The 15,788-nt window shown below is 54.9% G+C and overlaps 4 protein-coding genes across 6 annotated transcripts; 2 read left to right on the top strand and 2 right to left on the bottom strand.

Annotated features, from left to right (window-relative positions):
* Positions 1–355: 355 nt before the first annotated feature.
* Positions 356–6,617, top strand: SLC37A4 (solute carrier family 37 member 4). 2 transcript variants are annotated; one of them, XM_009908305.2, is made up of 9 exons: positions 356–529; positions 613–845; positions 1,608–1,851; positions 3,067–3,225; positions 3,581–3,666; positions 4,134–4,247; positions 4,528–4,593; positions 5,618–5,756; positions 6,041–6,617. In XM_009908305.2, the coding sequence occupies exons 1-9, from the start codon at positions 382–384 to the stop codon at positions 6,205–6,207; spliced, it is 1,356 nt and encodes a 451-aa protein (XP_009906607.2). In that variant the 5' UTR covers positions 356–381; the 3' UTR covers positions 6,208–6,617. The 2 variants fall into 2 exon arrangements, with proteins under 2 accessions (XP_009906607.2, XP_009906608.2); XM_009908306.2 differs by lacking the exon at positions 4,528–4,593.
* A 1,161-nt stretch (positions 6,618–7,778) lies between these two features.
* On the bottom strand, positions 7,779–9,466 carry TRAPPC4 (trafficking protein particle complex subunit 4). The gene is made up of 5 exons (XM_009908307.2): positions 9,292–9,466; positions 9,040–9,214; positions 8,857–8,960; positions 8,636–8,762; positions 7,779–8,247 (listed from the first exon to the last, which is right to left on the bottom strand). The coding sequence occupies exons 1-5, from the start codon at positions 9,464–9,466 to the stop codon at positions 8,169–8,171; spliced, it is 660 nt and encodes a 219-aa protein (XP_009906609.1). The 3' UTR covers positions 7,779–8,168.
* Positions 9,467–9,527: 61 nt separating this feature from the next.
* RPS25 (ribosomal protein S25) lies at positions 9,528–10,835 on the top strand. Its single transcript, XM_054176026.1, has 4 exons — positions 9,528–9,606; positions 9,750–9,845; positions 10,374–10,557; positions 10,715–10,835. The coding sequence occupies exons 1-4, from the start codon at positions 9,604–9,606 to the stop codon at positions 10,807–10,809; spliced, it is 378 nt and encodes a 125-aa protein (XP_054032001.1). The 5' UTR covers positions 9,528–9,603; the 3' UTR covers positions 10,810–10,835.
* A 794-nt stretch (positions 10,836–11,629) lies between these two features.
* Positions 11,630–15,389, bottom strand: CENATAC (centrosomal AT-AC splicing factor). 2 transcript variants are annotated; one of them, XM_054176176.1, is made up of 9 exons: positions 14,849–15,231; positions 14,557–14,722; positions 14,425–14,487; positions 14,208–14,272; positions 13,726–13,831; positions 13,370–13,400; positions 12,902–12,985; positions 12,662–12,794; positions 11,630–12,055 (listed from the first exon to the last, which is right to left on the bottom strand). In XM_054176176.1, exons 1-9 carry the CDS (start codon positions 15,151–15,153, stop codon positions 12,010–12,012), a joined length of 999 nt encoding a protein of 332 aa, XP_054032151.1. In that variant the 5' UTR covers positions 15,154–15,231; the 3' UTR covers positions 11,630–12,009. The 2 variants fall into 2 exon arrangements, 1 of the variants encoding a protein (XP_054032151.1); XR_008463008.1 differs by lacking the exons at positions 11,630–12,055; positions 12,662–12,794 and having other exon boundaries at positions 12,915–12,985; positions 14,414–14,487; positions 14,849–15,389.
* Between the last annotated feature and the right edge of the window lie 399 nt (positions 15,390–15,788).

The following is a 15,788-nucleotide window of genomic DNA, read 5'->3' as shown; positions in this document are numbered from 1 at the left end:
TCCGCGCGAGCCCCGCTGACACCTTTGAATGTACATCTCACTTTGTTCTCCATTTCGGCCTCTTTGACCAAAAATAAACGTTACGCTTCCCGACGGCGGCCTGAACGCGGTCCCTTTATTCCGGGGGGCGCGGACCCGGCGGGCGCGGGGCGGGCCTGCGGTGGGCAGGTGCCCAATGGGGGCGGGAGGGCGGGGGCGCGGGGGATCAGCGTCCAATGGGAGGGGGGGCCGGGACGGCACTTCCGGGCGGGGCGGGGTTGTGGGAGGAGCCGTTGTCGCGCGCCGGTCTCTCGCGCTGTGCCTCGGGTCGTCGCCGTCCGCCGCCGGCAGCGTCGCCCGTCCTGTTCCCGTTCTCGCCTAGCCCCGGACGAGCACGGCGGGATGGCGGCCGGCGGGTACGGCCGGTACCGGGCCGTGATCTTCGCCGCCATGTTCGTCGGGTACACGCTGTACTACTTCAACCGCAAAACCTTCTCGTTTGTCATGCCTTCTGTCATGGCCGAGGTGCCGCTGGGGAAGGACGAGCTGGGTGAGTGCCGGTCCCCACGTCCCCCAGCCGCTGCCCTACCCATTCGGAGCCGGCGTTAACGGACGGGCTCTGCCCTGCCGCAGGTCTCATCACCAGCAGCCAGTCCGCGGCGTACGCCCTTAGCAAGTTCGTCAGCGGCGTCCTCTCCGACCAGATGAGCGCCCGCTGGCTCTTCTCCTCTGGCCTGCTGATGGTGGGCCTGGTCAACGTGGTCTTCTCCTGGAGCTCCACCGTCACGGCCTTCGCGGGGCTCTGGTTCCTCAACGGCTTGGCCCAGGGGCTGGGTTGGCCACCCTGCGGGAAGATCCTACGAAAGGTAAGGTTGCCCTGCGAAAGGCAGCAGGAGCTCCTCACTCGGAGCTTGTCCTGGCAGCAGGTTTGTGCAGAGCACACTGCAGGAATTTGCACCAGTTCCTGCCTCCTTCAAGCCAGGAAGGTCAAAGCCATGAGCTGTGCTTCAGCGTGCAGAGCAAGTTTCCATGCGTAAGGTTCTGCTTGTTCTAGCAAAGATTCCGAAAGTTTGTTGGCACTTCTGTGTATGTGCTCAGTTTGCTAAGTGACATCTCTTGGTAGCAGACCTGCTCCACTGTAAGGCAAAATGCCTCTCAGTTGTTTTCCTGCCAACAACCACCTGAGGTGTTCTGGCTCAGTGTGCTTCTTGCCGTGCAGAGCCAGTCGTGCATGACACCACAAGTCCTGAAGTTACCCTGTGCCTGTGTGCCCCTTTGCAGTCCTGTGCCAGCAGACCTGTCCAGGAGGACCTGTTCCTAGCGAAGGACTACACAGAACTGCATGCTCAAATTTGCCTCTCCCAGCCCACGTCTCAGTTTCATGGCCTGTAAATGGAAATAACTCAGAGCTGGCTCATGGTGGGAGCACCTGTCAGGCCCCTGTGGCTGGCATTTAAGTAGCACTTGGAGTTCCCTGGGTGACTGAGGGAGCGAGGAGTTGACGCTCCCTTGACCTGGTTTTGTAGGTGTGGATCTGAATAGCCCCAAGCCTGTAGCGTGGGCCTTGGATTCAGCATTTTCATGTGCAGCACCACCTCTCTCATGCCATTTTTCTTACTGTTGCACAGTGGTTTGAGCCTTCCCAGTTTGGGACTTGGTGGGCAATCCTGTCTACAAGCATGAACTTGGCTGGAGGCCTGGGCCCCATCCTTGCTGCTCTCGTGTCTCTGCACTACGACTGGCGCATGACTTTGTCCTTCTCTGGCTTCATCTGCGTGGTTGTCTCTTTTGTCTGCCTTGTCCTGATTAAAAATGAGCCATCAGATGTTGGGCTACCCAACATTGAGCAAGCAGCCAAGAAAGGGAAGAAAGGTGAGCATGAGGCTTCTCTGTAAGTGAGCGGCCATGGGAGGTGTGGGGCCTTCTGGTGTTGTTCTGGCACAGATGTGTCTCTCTCAGCATACTGAGATCTCCTTCCTTCCCACTGCCCAAAGCTTTTATTCTGGTAACTGTGGAGCTGCTGTGCTGAGGTTGTAAATGGTACAAACCATGTTCCAGTGCCATTTTGCAGGATGGGAACAGCCTACAGTCTCCCGAGGCTCTTAGAGCAAAGTGCAGCAGAGAGGAGCAGGAGCCTGACCACCAATTAACCCTGCTCCTACCAGCACGTTGCTGAGATGCTCGTGGCTGCCTGCTCCATCTCCTCATCAGTGTAGTGTCTTCCTACTACTAGTGCCCAAGTTTTCTTGGGGCTTTGTTTGCTCATTTTGAGCAAGTCTCCTCAGAAGTACTGGAGAGAGGAAAAGCATAACAGCAGGGAATGCTTCCTCAGGACTGACCTCCTTCTCCAGGGTGGCAGAGGACAGGCAGTTCTCCCCTCACCCCACCATGGGTTCTCTTGGGTTCTCTTGACCCTTGGTTGACAGTGGACTCTGCTCACTGTTTTCTGTCCTGACCTAGGACATCTGGTTAATAAATGTTTGTGTAGACCTCAAGTTTGGTGCTTCTCTGAAAGCAGAACAGGTACGGGGGAATTGCAACACAGGTTTGCTGTAGGACTTTAAAGGCCGATTTGCATCGCTGTCCCTCGATGCCTGCACTGCCAGGCTTGGCCTCTTTGTGTCAAACCCCAGCACTGCTTCTGCAGAGTGGTTTCTGGGCAGGCTGAGCTTGTGGGTGTTCCTGGAAGACTGATGCAAAAGTCAAGGTAGCACCTGAAAGTTGGTGTCTTTGGGTCTTTCTCAGGCACAGCTAAAAAACAGTAGCACAGACTGGAGAAGCAGACAATTCTCTCAAAGCTTTGTGAGAGGTTTGTTGGTAGCCACAATGTGGAACATTACTGGGAGTAGTGTTTGGATTTTCTTTTGAAATCTTGGATGCACCTCACAGAAATTGCCAGAAAGGATTCAGAAATTACAGCAAACCCAGAAGGAGGGGGGGGGAAAGCCATTCACCAGCAGCAGCTGTGAATATCTCCTTGTGTAAAGATGTCCCTGATCATGGATCCTGTCTGTAGTGCCACTGAGTCTGTGTGCTTCAGTAGCTGTCTTCACGTGGTAGTAAGGATCCTCCTGATCTTCCTCACAGGTTCCTCCAGCGACAATAGCACTTTGACAGAGCTGCTGCTCTCACCATACCTCTGGGTGCTCTCAACAGGCTACCTGGTCGTTTTTGGAGTGAAAACGTGCTGTACCGACTGGGGACAGCTCTTCCTGATCCAGGAGAGAGGACAATCTGTGCTTGTGGGTAAGATGCAAAGTGGCATTTTTCAGCTTTGTGGCTGCAACCCCGAGGTCAGCTGGGTGCAGGAAAAGGATACAGGCATCTCCATCTGAGGAACTTGTCTGCTTGCCTCCTACCTCCTAACAGTTATTGAAATAACTCAGTGATGGATTCGCTGGGTGTACTGATTGTCTCAGTGCACAGGGGCCCTGCTGGGACTGGCATATGGCCATTCCTGTGCAAGAGCAAGCTGCTCTTCACCAGAGCTGCTCTGAGCTTACTGTGGGCTCACAGCAGTTGAGCTTGGTCTAAAGCATGCAGTAGCTTTGCCGCCGTGACTAAACCTGATGGCCTGCCCCTTGCTTTGCCTGTGTTCTAGGTAGTTCCTACATGAGTGCCTTGGAGATAGGGGGTCTGGTGGGGAGCATTGCTGCTGGATACTTCTCCGACAGAGCAGTAGCGAGAGTGAGTACTCTGGGCCCTCAGGGGTGCTGGGCTGTTGGCACAGCGTCAGTCTGAGCTGCTTCCTCAGTGAAGGCTCAAAGATGGATTCCATCCCCCACCACTCCAGTACTGGCATTAGCAGTGGAGCAGAATGCTCCCCTGGGTTTTGTTGTGCTGGAGCAACTGAACCCAGCTGTGCTGTGCATGTGTGAACAGCCACCAAATGCCCTGGAAGGTGCTGGGAGATGCCTCCTGCAGTGTCAGCGTGCACTGCACCTGTCAGGGTTGAGATGTTTGTTTAATTTGTTGGCTCTGCTGTGCTCTCCAGATCTTCCTGTTGAAAGAGATCTGGTGGCTGACAGCTGTCTTCTGGCTGATTAAAGCCCTGTGTTCAAATGCAGCAGTGTGCTGACTGGGCTGGCTGGACAGCATCGAGTGGGAGGAGTCCTTTCAGCTCCTGACCTTGTGCTCTGCCTCCTGCGTTCCAGGTGGGTCTGTCCAGCCACGGGAACCCCCGGCACACGCTGCTGCTCTCCATGATGGCTGGGATGTGCCTCTCCATGTTTCTCTTCCGGGTGACAGTCACGGGCGAGTCTCCCAAGGTAAGCCCTGCTCAAGCAGCTGTGAGGCGTGGGGGTAGCCCTTTGCCAGTGCGGAGTCTGACGGCAGGGACTGTGGCTCTTCTCTTCACCCTTCCCTTGGTGATTTCTTTGCACTACAGAGAAGCAGGCTGACTTACTCTGGTTGGGGCTGCTGCTGCCTGTGCTGGTTTGGGTACCCTGAGTTAACCAGCTGTGGGGCAGATATGGTTTGCTTCTGCCCTCATGAGTGCTGAGTAAATGGAACTTCTCTTCTCCTTTTCCTTTTGTTTTTCTTCTTCAGGAACATCACTTCTGGACTGTAGCCTTGCAACCTCTAGCTGATCTTACAGGCCTAAAAGAACATGAGGTTTCTGCCTTGCATTTTTTCTCTCTCTGCCTGTTTCTGCTTTCCTGATCTGCCTTTTTCCTATCCCGGGAGGTTGGTTAGCACTACAGAACTTAGAACCAGGGCTTGAGAAGAGATTACTGTAAGTTCTGTTAAAATAAACCTTTTCTTATCATAATTTGATTACACTGACTTAAAGAAGTCTGAATGTAAACCATTTAAGTTCTTACATAGAAGGTTCTGGGGACATGTGTTCATCGGGTAGAATGTAGCCAGTTACGAGGTCTTATGAGTGAGGTCAGAAGAATGAATCTGCTCCTGCAGGTGCCTTCCTGATTAATTCTGGCAAGTGTTTCCCTGACTCTTTTTTCCTGTTTCCTCTCTGGAAAATCAGATGGCACTAGCTTCCTCCTGGGCATCTTGAAATGGCATCTCTGAGTGTGCTGTAATCTCCAGACAGCCAAGTTACTTAACCTGTGTTGCCCTTTTGCAAGTGACTGATAAATTCTGAGCCAGGTGGCTTTCCTAGACCATGAGCTAACACTGAAGTTCAAACTGTTGCATGGGTTTGGGTCTATTTCTGTGTTTGCTTAGTAACACAGAGGTTGTCAGACAGTGACTTCTCACAAGTAAAGATGCTCTGAGCAGTCACACCTAAAATGAGAACAGCTTTGAGTCAGTGTCTGGAGGATGTGTTCTAAAAGCAGCTCAAAGCACAGCTTTCTCCTCTCATTTCACTACCTTTGATGTCCTGGTTCTGTCTTGTGAAGCAGCCCACATCATGTGTGCACAGCACAGGAGCAGAACCAGTGGAGAGAGGATAGCTCACGCTGGCCAGCAGGGCAGTGTGGTGCTGATGGAGCTGGGCTGTGCATACGTAAGGTCTGCTGCAGGGGTGAGCTCCTCTGCCTGCAGGCCGGGAGCTGGTGTCAGCCCAAAAATGTCAGAACAGCCTTGTCCTGCGCATGGGATCTGAAACTTGCCAGCAGCTGATGACAGACGGTGGTGAGATGCACAGAGCCTGTTGCTGATTTTGTTTTGACAGCTGTGGATCCTGACCCTGGGAGCTGTGTTTGGGTTCTCCTCATATGGGCCAATTGCCCTGTTCGGGGTCATAGCCAACGAGAGCGCCCCTGCCAACCTGTGCGGCACGTCCCATGCCATAGTGGGCCTCATGGCCAACGGTGAGTGATGGTCATTGCTCCAGGGAACAAACAAAACCTGGGTGTGCTCTGCAGGAAGGGTGGTTTAGGCCATGAGTGCCAGGTTGCTGACCATGGGAAGCCACCAAAGATGCAGAGAGAGTAGAGCTGGAAGCCTGAGGGGGGCTCCCTGCTGTTCCTGATGGGTTTTTGTCTTGTGCCTCAAATTCAAGCCAAGCCTGAAGAATTGTTATACCTGCAAACCCAAGACAGATACGATTGAAATGCTCAAGCACTGCCCCTTGTCTGTTTGTCTTTCCTTACAGTTGGGGGTTTTCTGGCTGGACTGCCCTTCAGTACAATCGCTAAGCACTACAGCTGGGCCACAGCCTTCTGGGTAGCCGAGGTCACCTGTATGGGCAGCACCGTGGCTTTCTTCTTGCTGCGGAACATCCGCACCAGGATGGGCTCCCTTCCCAAGAAGGCTGACTGAGGACAAGCTGCTCGAGGAAATGGATACTCCCATGCCGATCTGAATAACACTAGATTCTGTTTACCTGGCCTAGGAGTGTTTGCCTGTTGCTGCAACCTCGATAAAAATGTCTCAACTTCTCATCCACTGTCATGTGCCTCAGGGCACAAGGTTCCTGCTACTGATTACTTCCCTCCAGATGTGATAATTCTGCTAGTTTACATTTGTGGTGATTTTACAGTACCTCCTCCTCACAGCACTGTGGGAGAAGCTTTGCAGCCCAGGCTTCTCCACTAAAGTACTCTGCAATGTCTGGCTTCAGGTGCTGCCACATTTAGTTTTGTCCTCACTGTTCATCTTGGCCCTTAGCTGTCAATTCAGCCTCGTTGCCCAGGGCACTGAAGTGAGCCTTGGCCGTATTTGTTCACCCTGCATCTGCTGGGCATGAACCCCCTGTGTGCTCTGGGTCCCGTGGCAGCAACAGAGCAGTGAGCGATGGTGGAGCCGATGGTGGTGGCAGTGGTGGTGACCGCTCGGCCTCATGGCTGATTTGAGAGCAGCATGATGTGAGCATTACCTGGGGTTAGCTGCTGGGAGCAAGGGAAGTGTTTTGCCCTGCGTGAGCAGCACACCAGCAGGGTGCTCAGGCAGGGCTCCCCACAGCACTCAGGAACAGGCACGGTTCCAAGGAATTCTTGGCGTTCAGGGAAGCTCCTGCTGAAGGGATCCTGCCCACTGCTGTTTCTGTGCACTGTTAATGATTTGCCAGGGAGGCAGCTGCTGCCAGGCAGCTCTTGGCAAGCACGCTGCAAGTCATCCAGGAAAACTGACCCCCAGCAGGTATTGCAACAGTAGCTACTGCCAGGCACCAGCTGCTGCAGAGGGCTTTCTGGAAACCCCTATTTCTAGCACGGGCTTGTATTTTTTTCAGTACCATCTAGGTTGTTTTGGGTCAAGAGCTGCATCTCACAGCTGTAGGCATGGGCTACCCTGGGGCTGAGCAGCACTCCCACCAACAGCCTGGCACAGTCAGGCCCAGAGCTTGTCACAGAAAACAGACTCAGGTTTTTAACTGGAATTTCACTGAAAAGTCCTGTTTTTTCCCTGGAAAGATTTACTGCTTTAGGATCCTTGAAGAGGCAAGTTTCACTCACAAAGGAACTGCACACAGGCTGAACAGCTTGGCTGCAAGAGTAGGTAGCTAGCCTTAATTAAACAATGAATTACATTTTGTACTCGATTGTCTATGATCTGTGCAACAAAAGCAGGGCAGCATCACACAGGCACTGGTGGTCTTACAGAGAGTGGTGCAAGCAGAGGCACCCAGAGCCACTTCATGGTCTTCATCACCTGCTTCATCTGACCCAGCTTCATCTGACTTCAGGGCCTTGACAGTCTGCCTCTAAGGAAAGCTGTATTTTGTCTAAGCTACATTCCTCACTAAGACATGTCAGCAAGAAGCACAGATACTTTGCAAATGACCAGATGCTGATCAATTATAAGCAGCAATCAGCTGTTTTCATCACACCCACTTACCCTCCTGAGGCACTGCTGGCACAGACCCTGCCAACCGAAAACAAGCAGCCATCCACTTCTTTAACCAGCTTTACTACCTTTACACAGAAACCCTCTGCAAAACCTTAAGTTAGAGCTATACAGGAAAAATACAAATGTACAGTTAAGAAACAAACCAAACCGTGGGCTGTGGGCAGGCAACAGCCCCATCCCTTGCTTTCCTGGCTTGAGGGAGTGGAGCCACAACAGCAGAGTAAAGCACTGTGAGCCAGTGTAAACAGTAGTAATGAGTCTGTTTAAGGTAAACTTCAGAACAAAGGGGATTAAAATGGTATCTTGAGAGGTAAGGAAGCAAATTGTGGGGATCTGTGGTCTCTGCCGTGGTGAGGAGCTCTCTGGGAGTGGCCAGACAGGGAAGAGGCCCTGCTCGTAGGAGAAAGGAGCCTGAGCAACAGACAAAGCTTTCCCTACGATCCTGGTCCGAAGGGTCCAGCTTTCTCTGCCACCTCCAGTGCAAGTTTCAAGTTCTGATCAAACAACTCACATCTGAAACAGAAAAGCAGAAGGTGATGATGACTTATGGGACACATTAAGGATAACGGGACCTCCACACCCTTTGGATTTGAAGCCTTTAAGGAGATGCTGTAAGTAAGTAGTGAGACAGGGAGACAAGCTGTCAAGCTTTGGCTTGGCAGTTAATTAAGGTTAAAGTTTCTTGTGTGGGCTCTACTTTAAGGACAGTGGGGGGTATTGTACCAAGGAAGAGCACATCCCCAGCAGAACAGGTCAGCGTCACCCTGGCAGTAATGTGCTGTGTCTTCCCCTTTCCCTCAGTCTTTGGCTGCTTTGTTGCTTCACTCAAAGGCTTTCAGTGTTTGTTACTGCACAGGTAGTGACACCGATCTGTTGCTGTGTTATTAAAGGTAGACTTTACCTGATGGGCATCTCCAGGGAGTAGAAAGGATTCTTCAGTGCAAAGTCAGAGTAAATCTCATAGATCTTGCGCAGAAGGGAGTCAATCCCCGCCTGCCTCGGGTCAGCAAGAACCACGAATTTGATCCCTGGAGCCACAGTGACACAGGCATGAGGAAGGCCGAGCTCCGTGGCAGCCCTGGTGAAGCAGACCGGCGCCGGCTGCCTGGGACTGGGCAGTACCTGTCAGCGTCTGGAAGCAGTGCAGCTTGAAGGTGTCGGTCTCCAGCATTTCGATCCCAGAGCTCCCAACCTCGGGGGATAGCTGTGACCCGATAGCGAACAGCCTGCGGGGAAAGGGCCCTGAGCACTCCCGCTGCCCCTGCCCACGCCACCCCTGTCCCGTCGCGTCCCGCCCCATCTCACGAGTGAAACATGGAGGCCAGCATGAGCTTCTCGTTGGAGGAGAGGCGGTGGCGGCCGAAGCGGATGGACACCGGGTAGTTGGCGGGGTTGCTCAGGAACTCCAGCACGTCCTTCCCGTCCGCCGTAAAGCGCCCGTTGACCTCAGCGCCGTTGATGGCCAGCACGGCATGGCCCACTACAGGGACAAGCGCGGATCAGTCACTCAACCCAGCCCGCCCAGTGCCGCCAGGCCCTCCCCTCCCGTCGCCGCACCGCGGATTCCATCGCGTTGTCCGAAAGCGACGACAACACGCTCATCGTGTGGGCGCAGGACGAGGTCGAGCGGGAAGCTGAAGGTCTTCTCGGTGTCGGCACGGGGCGCGTAATGGTCCAGCTGGTAGATGAGGCCGCCCGCCTTGTTCACCACGTAGACGCTGAAGATCGCCATGGCGCCGCCCGCCCAGCCCCGGAAGTGACGTCACGCCCTGCCCCGGAAGCCGGTTCGGAACACGGGGTCTCCCCACGCCTCGCGCCAGGCGCTTCCTTTCTCGGCCGACATCTTGCGAGAGCAGCTGCCGCCGCGCTATGGTGAGCCGGGAACGGCCCAGGAACCGCCCGAGGGCGGCCGGGGGGCCTGCCGTGGGGCGGCCGGGATTCCCTGAGGGTGAGGGTCCTTGAGGGGCTGCCCTCGCTCCATCCCGCTGACCGCCCTGTCCTTCTCCCCCTCGCAGCCGCCCAAAGACGACAAGAAGAAGAAGGATGCAGGCAAGTCCGCCAAAAAGGACAAGGATCCGGTGAACAAATCTGGTGGAAAGGCCAAGAAGAAGGTAAGAGTTGGCGGTGCCGGCGCCGCGCCTGCCGAAGTGGCCTTACTGGGGGCAGACCCCGAGCCGCAGCCCTCTCGGAGCCAGCTGTGAAAAGCCGGGGAGGCGGCGGGTGGTCGGGCTCAGACTGTGAGCATAGCGAAGAGGTGCGGGGGCCTGATGGCTCGGAGGAGGCTGCTGGGGCTCCCCAGGCCTTCCACGTGTGCAGCCTGGCCAGAGCTTAAGAGAGGGAGTGTGGGTGCTCCCAGCACTGTAATGGTATTGGGCCCATCGTGTTAGAGGAGCGCTTTCTTTATCTGTTACGATGGTTTTAAATCTGAGTAACAAATAGCTTTGGTCCTTTCCCTCGGTGCTGTGGTTGGTACTGCAAACTAGGCTTGCAAGCACACCGCGTGCGTCTCTTTAGGCCTCCAAGCCTAGGGTGTGATACATTCGATGGTGCAGTTCTCAAGGCATTCTGAAGCTCGGTGGTTTGTAATTGCTTAGACGATTACTATGGGATTTTCTATTTTCTTCCCTCTTTTCAAGTAGAAGTGGTCCAAAGGCAAAGTCAGAGACAAGTTGAACAATCTTGTCCTGTTTGACAAGGCCACCTATGACAAACTGTGCAAAGAAGTGCCCAACTATAAGCTCATCACACCTGCAGTTGTCTCAGAGAGACTGAAGATTAGGGGTTCCCTGGCTAGGGCAGCCCTCCAGGAGCTGCTCAGCAAAGGTGAGTGCTGCCATACCTGAGCAAGAGCCTTGTACCAGCGTCTGTGGTCCTGGGTACCCTGCGTCTTCCTGTCTGCCTGGGCTGCTGCTCACGAAGGGCCAACAGGCTTTGGTGTCCCGCAGTACCTCAGTGACCTAAACACTGCCTTTGTCCCCAGGGTTGATCAAGCTGGTGTCCAAGCACCGAGCCCAAGTGATCTACACCAGGAACACGAAAGGTGGCGACGCGCCCGCGGCCGGGGAGGACGCCTAGGCAGGTGAGGCTCGGATGGGCTTGCTGCCTCCCTGCGGGAGACGCCGCTCGTGCCTTGGCTGCCTTCCTGGCTGCCACTGCTGGAGACGTTGGATTTCCAGAATTAAAGAGCAATTCTATCTTGTCCTTGTGGCCCTGTGGGCTCTCCTGTCTCTGGGCTGCTGGGTGCATGGGCACGTCCTTCCTGAGAAGGTGTTCTAGTTGGAGCAGAGCCTTTTGAGTGTTGGCTTTGTGCTGCCTTGCTTTGGCCTGGTTGCCTGATCTGGGACTTTTTGCTTTGCAGGTTCCCCAGCGACCTCATCAAAAATGTGTCCTGTGTAGGTGCACACAATAAAACTATTGAAGTAATTTTTCAAGAATGGGTTTGTTTCATTACTGAGGTGTGGTTGATGGGGGGTTGTGGTACGGGGCCCAGCTGTCTCCCTCAAGCCAGTTTGTGCCTATTGGTAGTGTTGGGAACGTACGGCACACATGCAGAAGGGAAAGGAGCTTTGGCATCCCTGCAGCAGCCAGCAACGTGAAACCATGCTCAGCTCCAGGAGGAAAACTGCAGCCCACTTCCTGCGTTGTACGCAGGGGAAACTCCCTCTGAAGAAGCCTTGTCCACAGATCTCCACAAGGCAGGAGCATCTGTCTGGAGTGGGGATGCACAGGTAAGGACTTTAAGTAAGGCTCTAGGTTTAAATTAGAAGAATTATGTACAGCAAAGTTGAGGTTCCTTTTTTGGCAATGAGGACTAATTAGTCCTTTAGGCAAGGCAGAACAAGTGAAAGTAACAGAATGGACACATCAGACGATTTCAGTTACTATTCTTCTGCAAAAAAGAAAGTTTATTACTCAAAAATGTTTCTTTACTGGAGTGGCAGGCCATGCAGCAGTGCTGGGTAAGCCAGGCTTTCTGGGGAGAGGGCAGGGACAGGAAAGCTCTGCAGCCAGGGTCTGCCTTTAGGTAGCCAAAGACCTCAGAACTCAATACCCAGCTCCTGCATATCTGTCAGGAGTGGATCTGCAACACTCCTTGGCCCAGCAGCTTTCAGTAACGGTGCTCCATTCGGTATCTCCTGTGGTCACTGCTCCCTAGGGGACCAAACGCTTCCAGGTTGATGTAAAAACAGTGCTGAACCTGACAGCACCTGCAGCTACCTCCAGTCCATGTTCCACACAAGTCAGAGCTTGTTTTCTTCAGTGCTCTACTTCTGCTCACCTTTTCCTCTTCTTTTCCCTTGATTCAGTTCTAAACTGATGTCTGTAAGGGAGTGTGAAAGTCAGCACAGCTCAGCCTTTAGGAAGAGGTCACAAGCACCGCCTCACTTAACATGCATGACATTGCTGTGCACTGTGGCTCAGAATGGAAGCTCTCACTGTCCTTGGTGCCTCGGTGAGCTGCAGCAGTCTCTCCAGCTAGCTGGCAGACATCTACCACATTCAGAGGAGCCAGCAGACAGGTGTGCAAGGTAAGCCAGCCTCAACAAGGCATGCTTGGCCTCTACAGCCATCGCCATGCTCCACCTCACAAGCCACATGTGCCCTGCCTCAGGGCAGAAACAGTGGTCTGCTGGGTTGAGGAGTTGGCCTAACTCCTCCGTGTGTCATAGAATCACTAAAGACTTCTAAGATCAGTCCACCAGCACCCCCAGATCCTTTTCCACCAGGCTGCTTTCCAGCCACTCTGCCCCAAACCTGTAGTGTTGCTTAGGGTTGTGACCCACATGGCACTTACTCCATTGACCTCAGCCTATTGATTGGACTTTGTGCTCGCTGCCACCACACAGGCTGCCCCACGAGGAGCTCACATGGAAGGAGGCCACATACCCTCCCCATGGCACTTGTCCATGCTTGCCCCAAAGCTCACCTGGACTGCCATCTTCTGCCATGATTCCAAACCCGCCCAAAAGAGGGGAGCCAGCTGTCGCCTGTCTGAGAGGTATGGTCAAAGTTGGCACCCACACGCTCTGCTGGGAGCTTTCTCAGCCTCTGCTTCTCCTCTAAAAAAAATATTGGCTAGGTGAAAGGTTTTCAGTTAATTTCCTTTTGATTCTTTAGTGTGGCAAAGTGAAGGGAAGGTTGACTGCAAGGTGTACAACCCGCTCACTTTGTTTGAGAAACTCCTCATATGAAGGTCCAACCTGTTGTTGACTGCCATCCTCTTCCTCAGTTAGCCATGGAGGTTTTGCTCCTAGAAGTCATGGGGAAAATATATTTAGCCACTGAAGTTACCCTGAGCTAGAGACAGGGAAAAGCCTCTCCTCTTCCCCACCCTGTCCCTGCAGCTCACCCTGCCAAGTCAGCACAGCAGGAAAAAAACCTCTTTTGGCTTTGTAAGAAAAAGCAGCTGCTTCCCTTGGTTGGGGCCCTGGCAGACCACACCCCACCCAGGCACTCCATGCATCACCACCACCACTTTTCTTCCCCAGTATGTCAGGTACTGGCCAAAGAGGGAGCACCTCCTGGTTATTGTTGCTGCACTTCAGAACTGCTTTCAGTTTTCCCTGTTGTATTTGCAAGCCAAGAGTTTCCTGTAGGGTAGCACCTAAAGGAGGCAGGAAGCTGGCATCATTACCTGTGTGAACGTTTCCTTTCCCTTCTGTCTCCTGGTAATGGAAACAAAATGCTAGTGAGAAATGGATGCTTGCAGGAGTATCTCTAAGCAGAAGAGTATTGTGTATTCCCTTCCAGAACTGAGTTATGTTGCAGAAAGAGGGAGGCACTGTTCTACATTCTTTAAGGAGCCATTGCTTTGGGGGCATGTTAAAGAACCTTTGCTTAACAGAATGCAAGGTAACCCTGGGTGACTGAAGCACCCAGCTGGCTGCTCACCTGAACCTGCAGAGTTGCCCATTATAGTGATGGAAATTGCAGCCCTTTTTGCTTTATGATGTGCTACCCATAGCTTGCAGTTAAATTTGTCTACTCTACCTGGTGGCCAATGAAGGTCAAAGCTTGGCCTGGTTCCATCCAGTTTAGGTCAGGTCCTGTCTGCATCCCACTGAGGCCAGGCTGCTGTGTGTCATGAGAGGAGTTCCTGGAACACAGAGGCCGTCTGAGATGTGAGTGATGGCCAAAGCCAGTGTGGCAGCAGCTCTGCAGAGCAGAGTTTGTGTTTGTGTCTGGAGAGATTTGCAGTAAGAAGGAAAAGGAGAAATGTTCCTGGAGCATGATGATGTTACACGTGTATGTCACTACTGTGCTCCCTCTTAATGGCTGCTGGTGCTTGCCTACAGATGTGTGGATGGGGGAAATCTTTCTGTGGTGCTCACTACAGATGTAAATAAGTGAAGGATTTGAACAAGTGCAAGATCCTGGTGGTGACAGCACTGGCTCTGGCAGCAGCACATAAGAGCTGCTGCGGCTGTGTGTTTTGAGCTGGTGAGTGGCAACAGAAGGAAAAGGCTTCTCACCTCTGGGGTCCAGCTGTGGGGCTGCAGATGGAAGGTCCTGCGCCAAGCTCTGGCTCTGTTTGAAGCTAAGCGTGATTCAGGAAAAAGGGATAGGATTTCTGGTATGGAGCAGAACCTCCCCCAACCCCTCCCGAGGGCACCCGGTGCCGGTGGGGGCGTGTGGCCCCTTCCCCAGTCCATGTTGAGGCACAGCGAGGGCAGGATACGGCTCACCGACCTGGAGGGCGGCCCGCACTGTCTCCTGCTGCCGGCGCTCGGCTTCCCGGATGCCGGCCGCTATCTGCGGGGAGAGGAACGGGTAAGGCCGGGCTGGCGCTGCGGGGCCGGGCCGGTGCAGGTCCGGGAGTACCTGCTGGATGTGCTCCTCTTCGCGCCGCTGGTGCGCGGCCACCACCCGTTCCAGCACCCTCTCGAAGCGCTCGTACTCCTCGGCCGGCACCAGGAAGCGCTCCCGCAGCGCCGCCTCCGCCCGGTTCTCCCGCCAGAACCGGACCGTCTCCCGGCGGTGCTCGGACCTGCGGACACCCGACAGCGACAGGCCCGTCCCCCTGGTCCCTTCCCCGCTCACCCACGCGGAGAGGCGCTGGAAGGAGTCCTGCCTGCGGCAGCAGCGTCCCGCCGGTCCCGTCACGGTGACCTACCCGGCGAGGTGCTGGAGGAGCCCAGCCTGCAGCAGCGCCAGCCCGTCCCGCCGCCCGTCCCGCTGCACGCCGCGATCGCAGCACAGGCACCAGACGCGCCGGTCGTGCACGGCCGGGTCGTAGCGCTGCACAGCGGCACCGCCGTCGCCATCTTCAGCCGCGGCCGCCGCCGCCCGCGCCGCCGCCACCTCCTCTTGCAGCCGGGCCAGGGCCTCCTGCAGCCGCCGCCGGTGCCCCGCGCTGTAAAGGTGCCGGCGGCCGGTGAAGGAGGTGCGGCGGCAGAGCCCGCAGTAGTGCGCCGCCATGGCGCTGCGGCGGACGCTGCCGGCCCCGGCCCGGCGTGGCGGAGGAGCTGTGGAGCGGCCTCCAGCCGGGGCACAGCGCAGGCGCGCTGGAGCCGTCCGGGCACCGTGCCGGCGCAGGCCTCGTTGCGCTGCAGGATGGCCGGAGCCGAGGGTCGTAGGCAAGCTGGTGCCTGGTTCTGTAGGGCGAACTGGCATTCCTCCCGGTGCCCATCGCTTGGTGCCAAGCGGCAACATGAGCGTGGCCAACAGCGTCCTCCCGTGGCCCATCCGAAACTTAGTTTTCCTTTCAGACGCTCCCCAGGGACATCACAGAGTCTCAAGAGGCACCGAGCTTCCCGCCGCACTGCCCGCGGACGCAGCCTGTCTGGTACCTTGTCGTGATATTTTTGCCTTCCTGCCCATCTACGGCTCTACCAAAATCTTTAGTGTTTGAGGGGGTTTGTCTGTTTTGTGAGAGCAGAGGATGCTGATGGTCCAGTCTGGTGTGCCAAGGAGAGTACACAAACTGCAGCATTAAGGTCGCCTCAGTGCTGCCATCCAGCACAGGCAGGCCTTCAAAGACTGCTCACCTTAAATCGGGTCCTGCTCAGACAGGTGTGGGACTGACAAACACCTGTCTCTCTCCAAGCCTCTCC

The sequence above is a fragment of the Dryobates pubescens genome, chromosome 34, assembly GCF_014839835.1.
Source record: "Dryobates pubescens isolate bDryPub1 chromosome 34, bDryPub1.pri, whole genome shotgun sequence".
NCBI lineage: Eukaryota > Metazoa > Chordata > Aves > Piciformes > Picidae > Dryobates > Dryobates pubescens.
The sequence above is the reverse complement of the archived record's forward strand: the minus strand, read 5'-3'. Positions and strand labels throughout refer to the sequence as shown.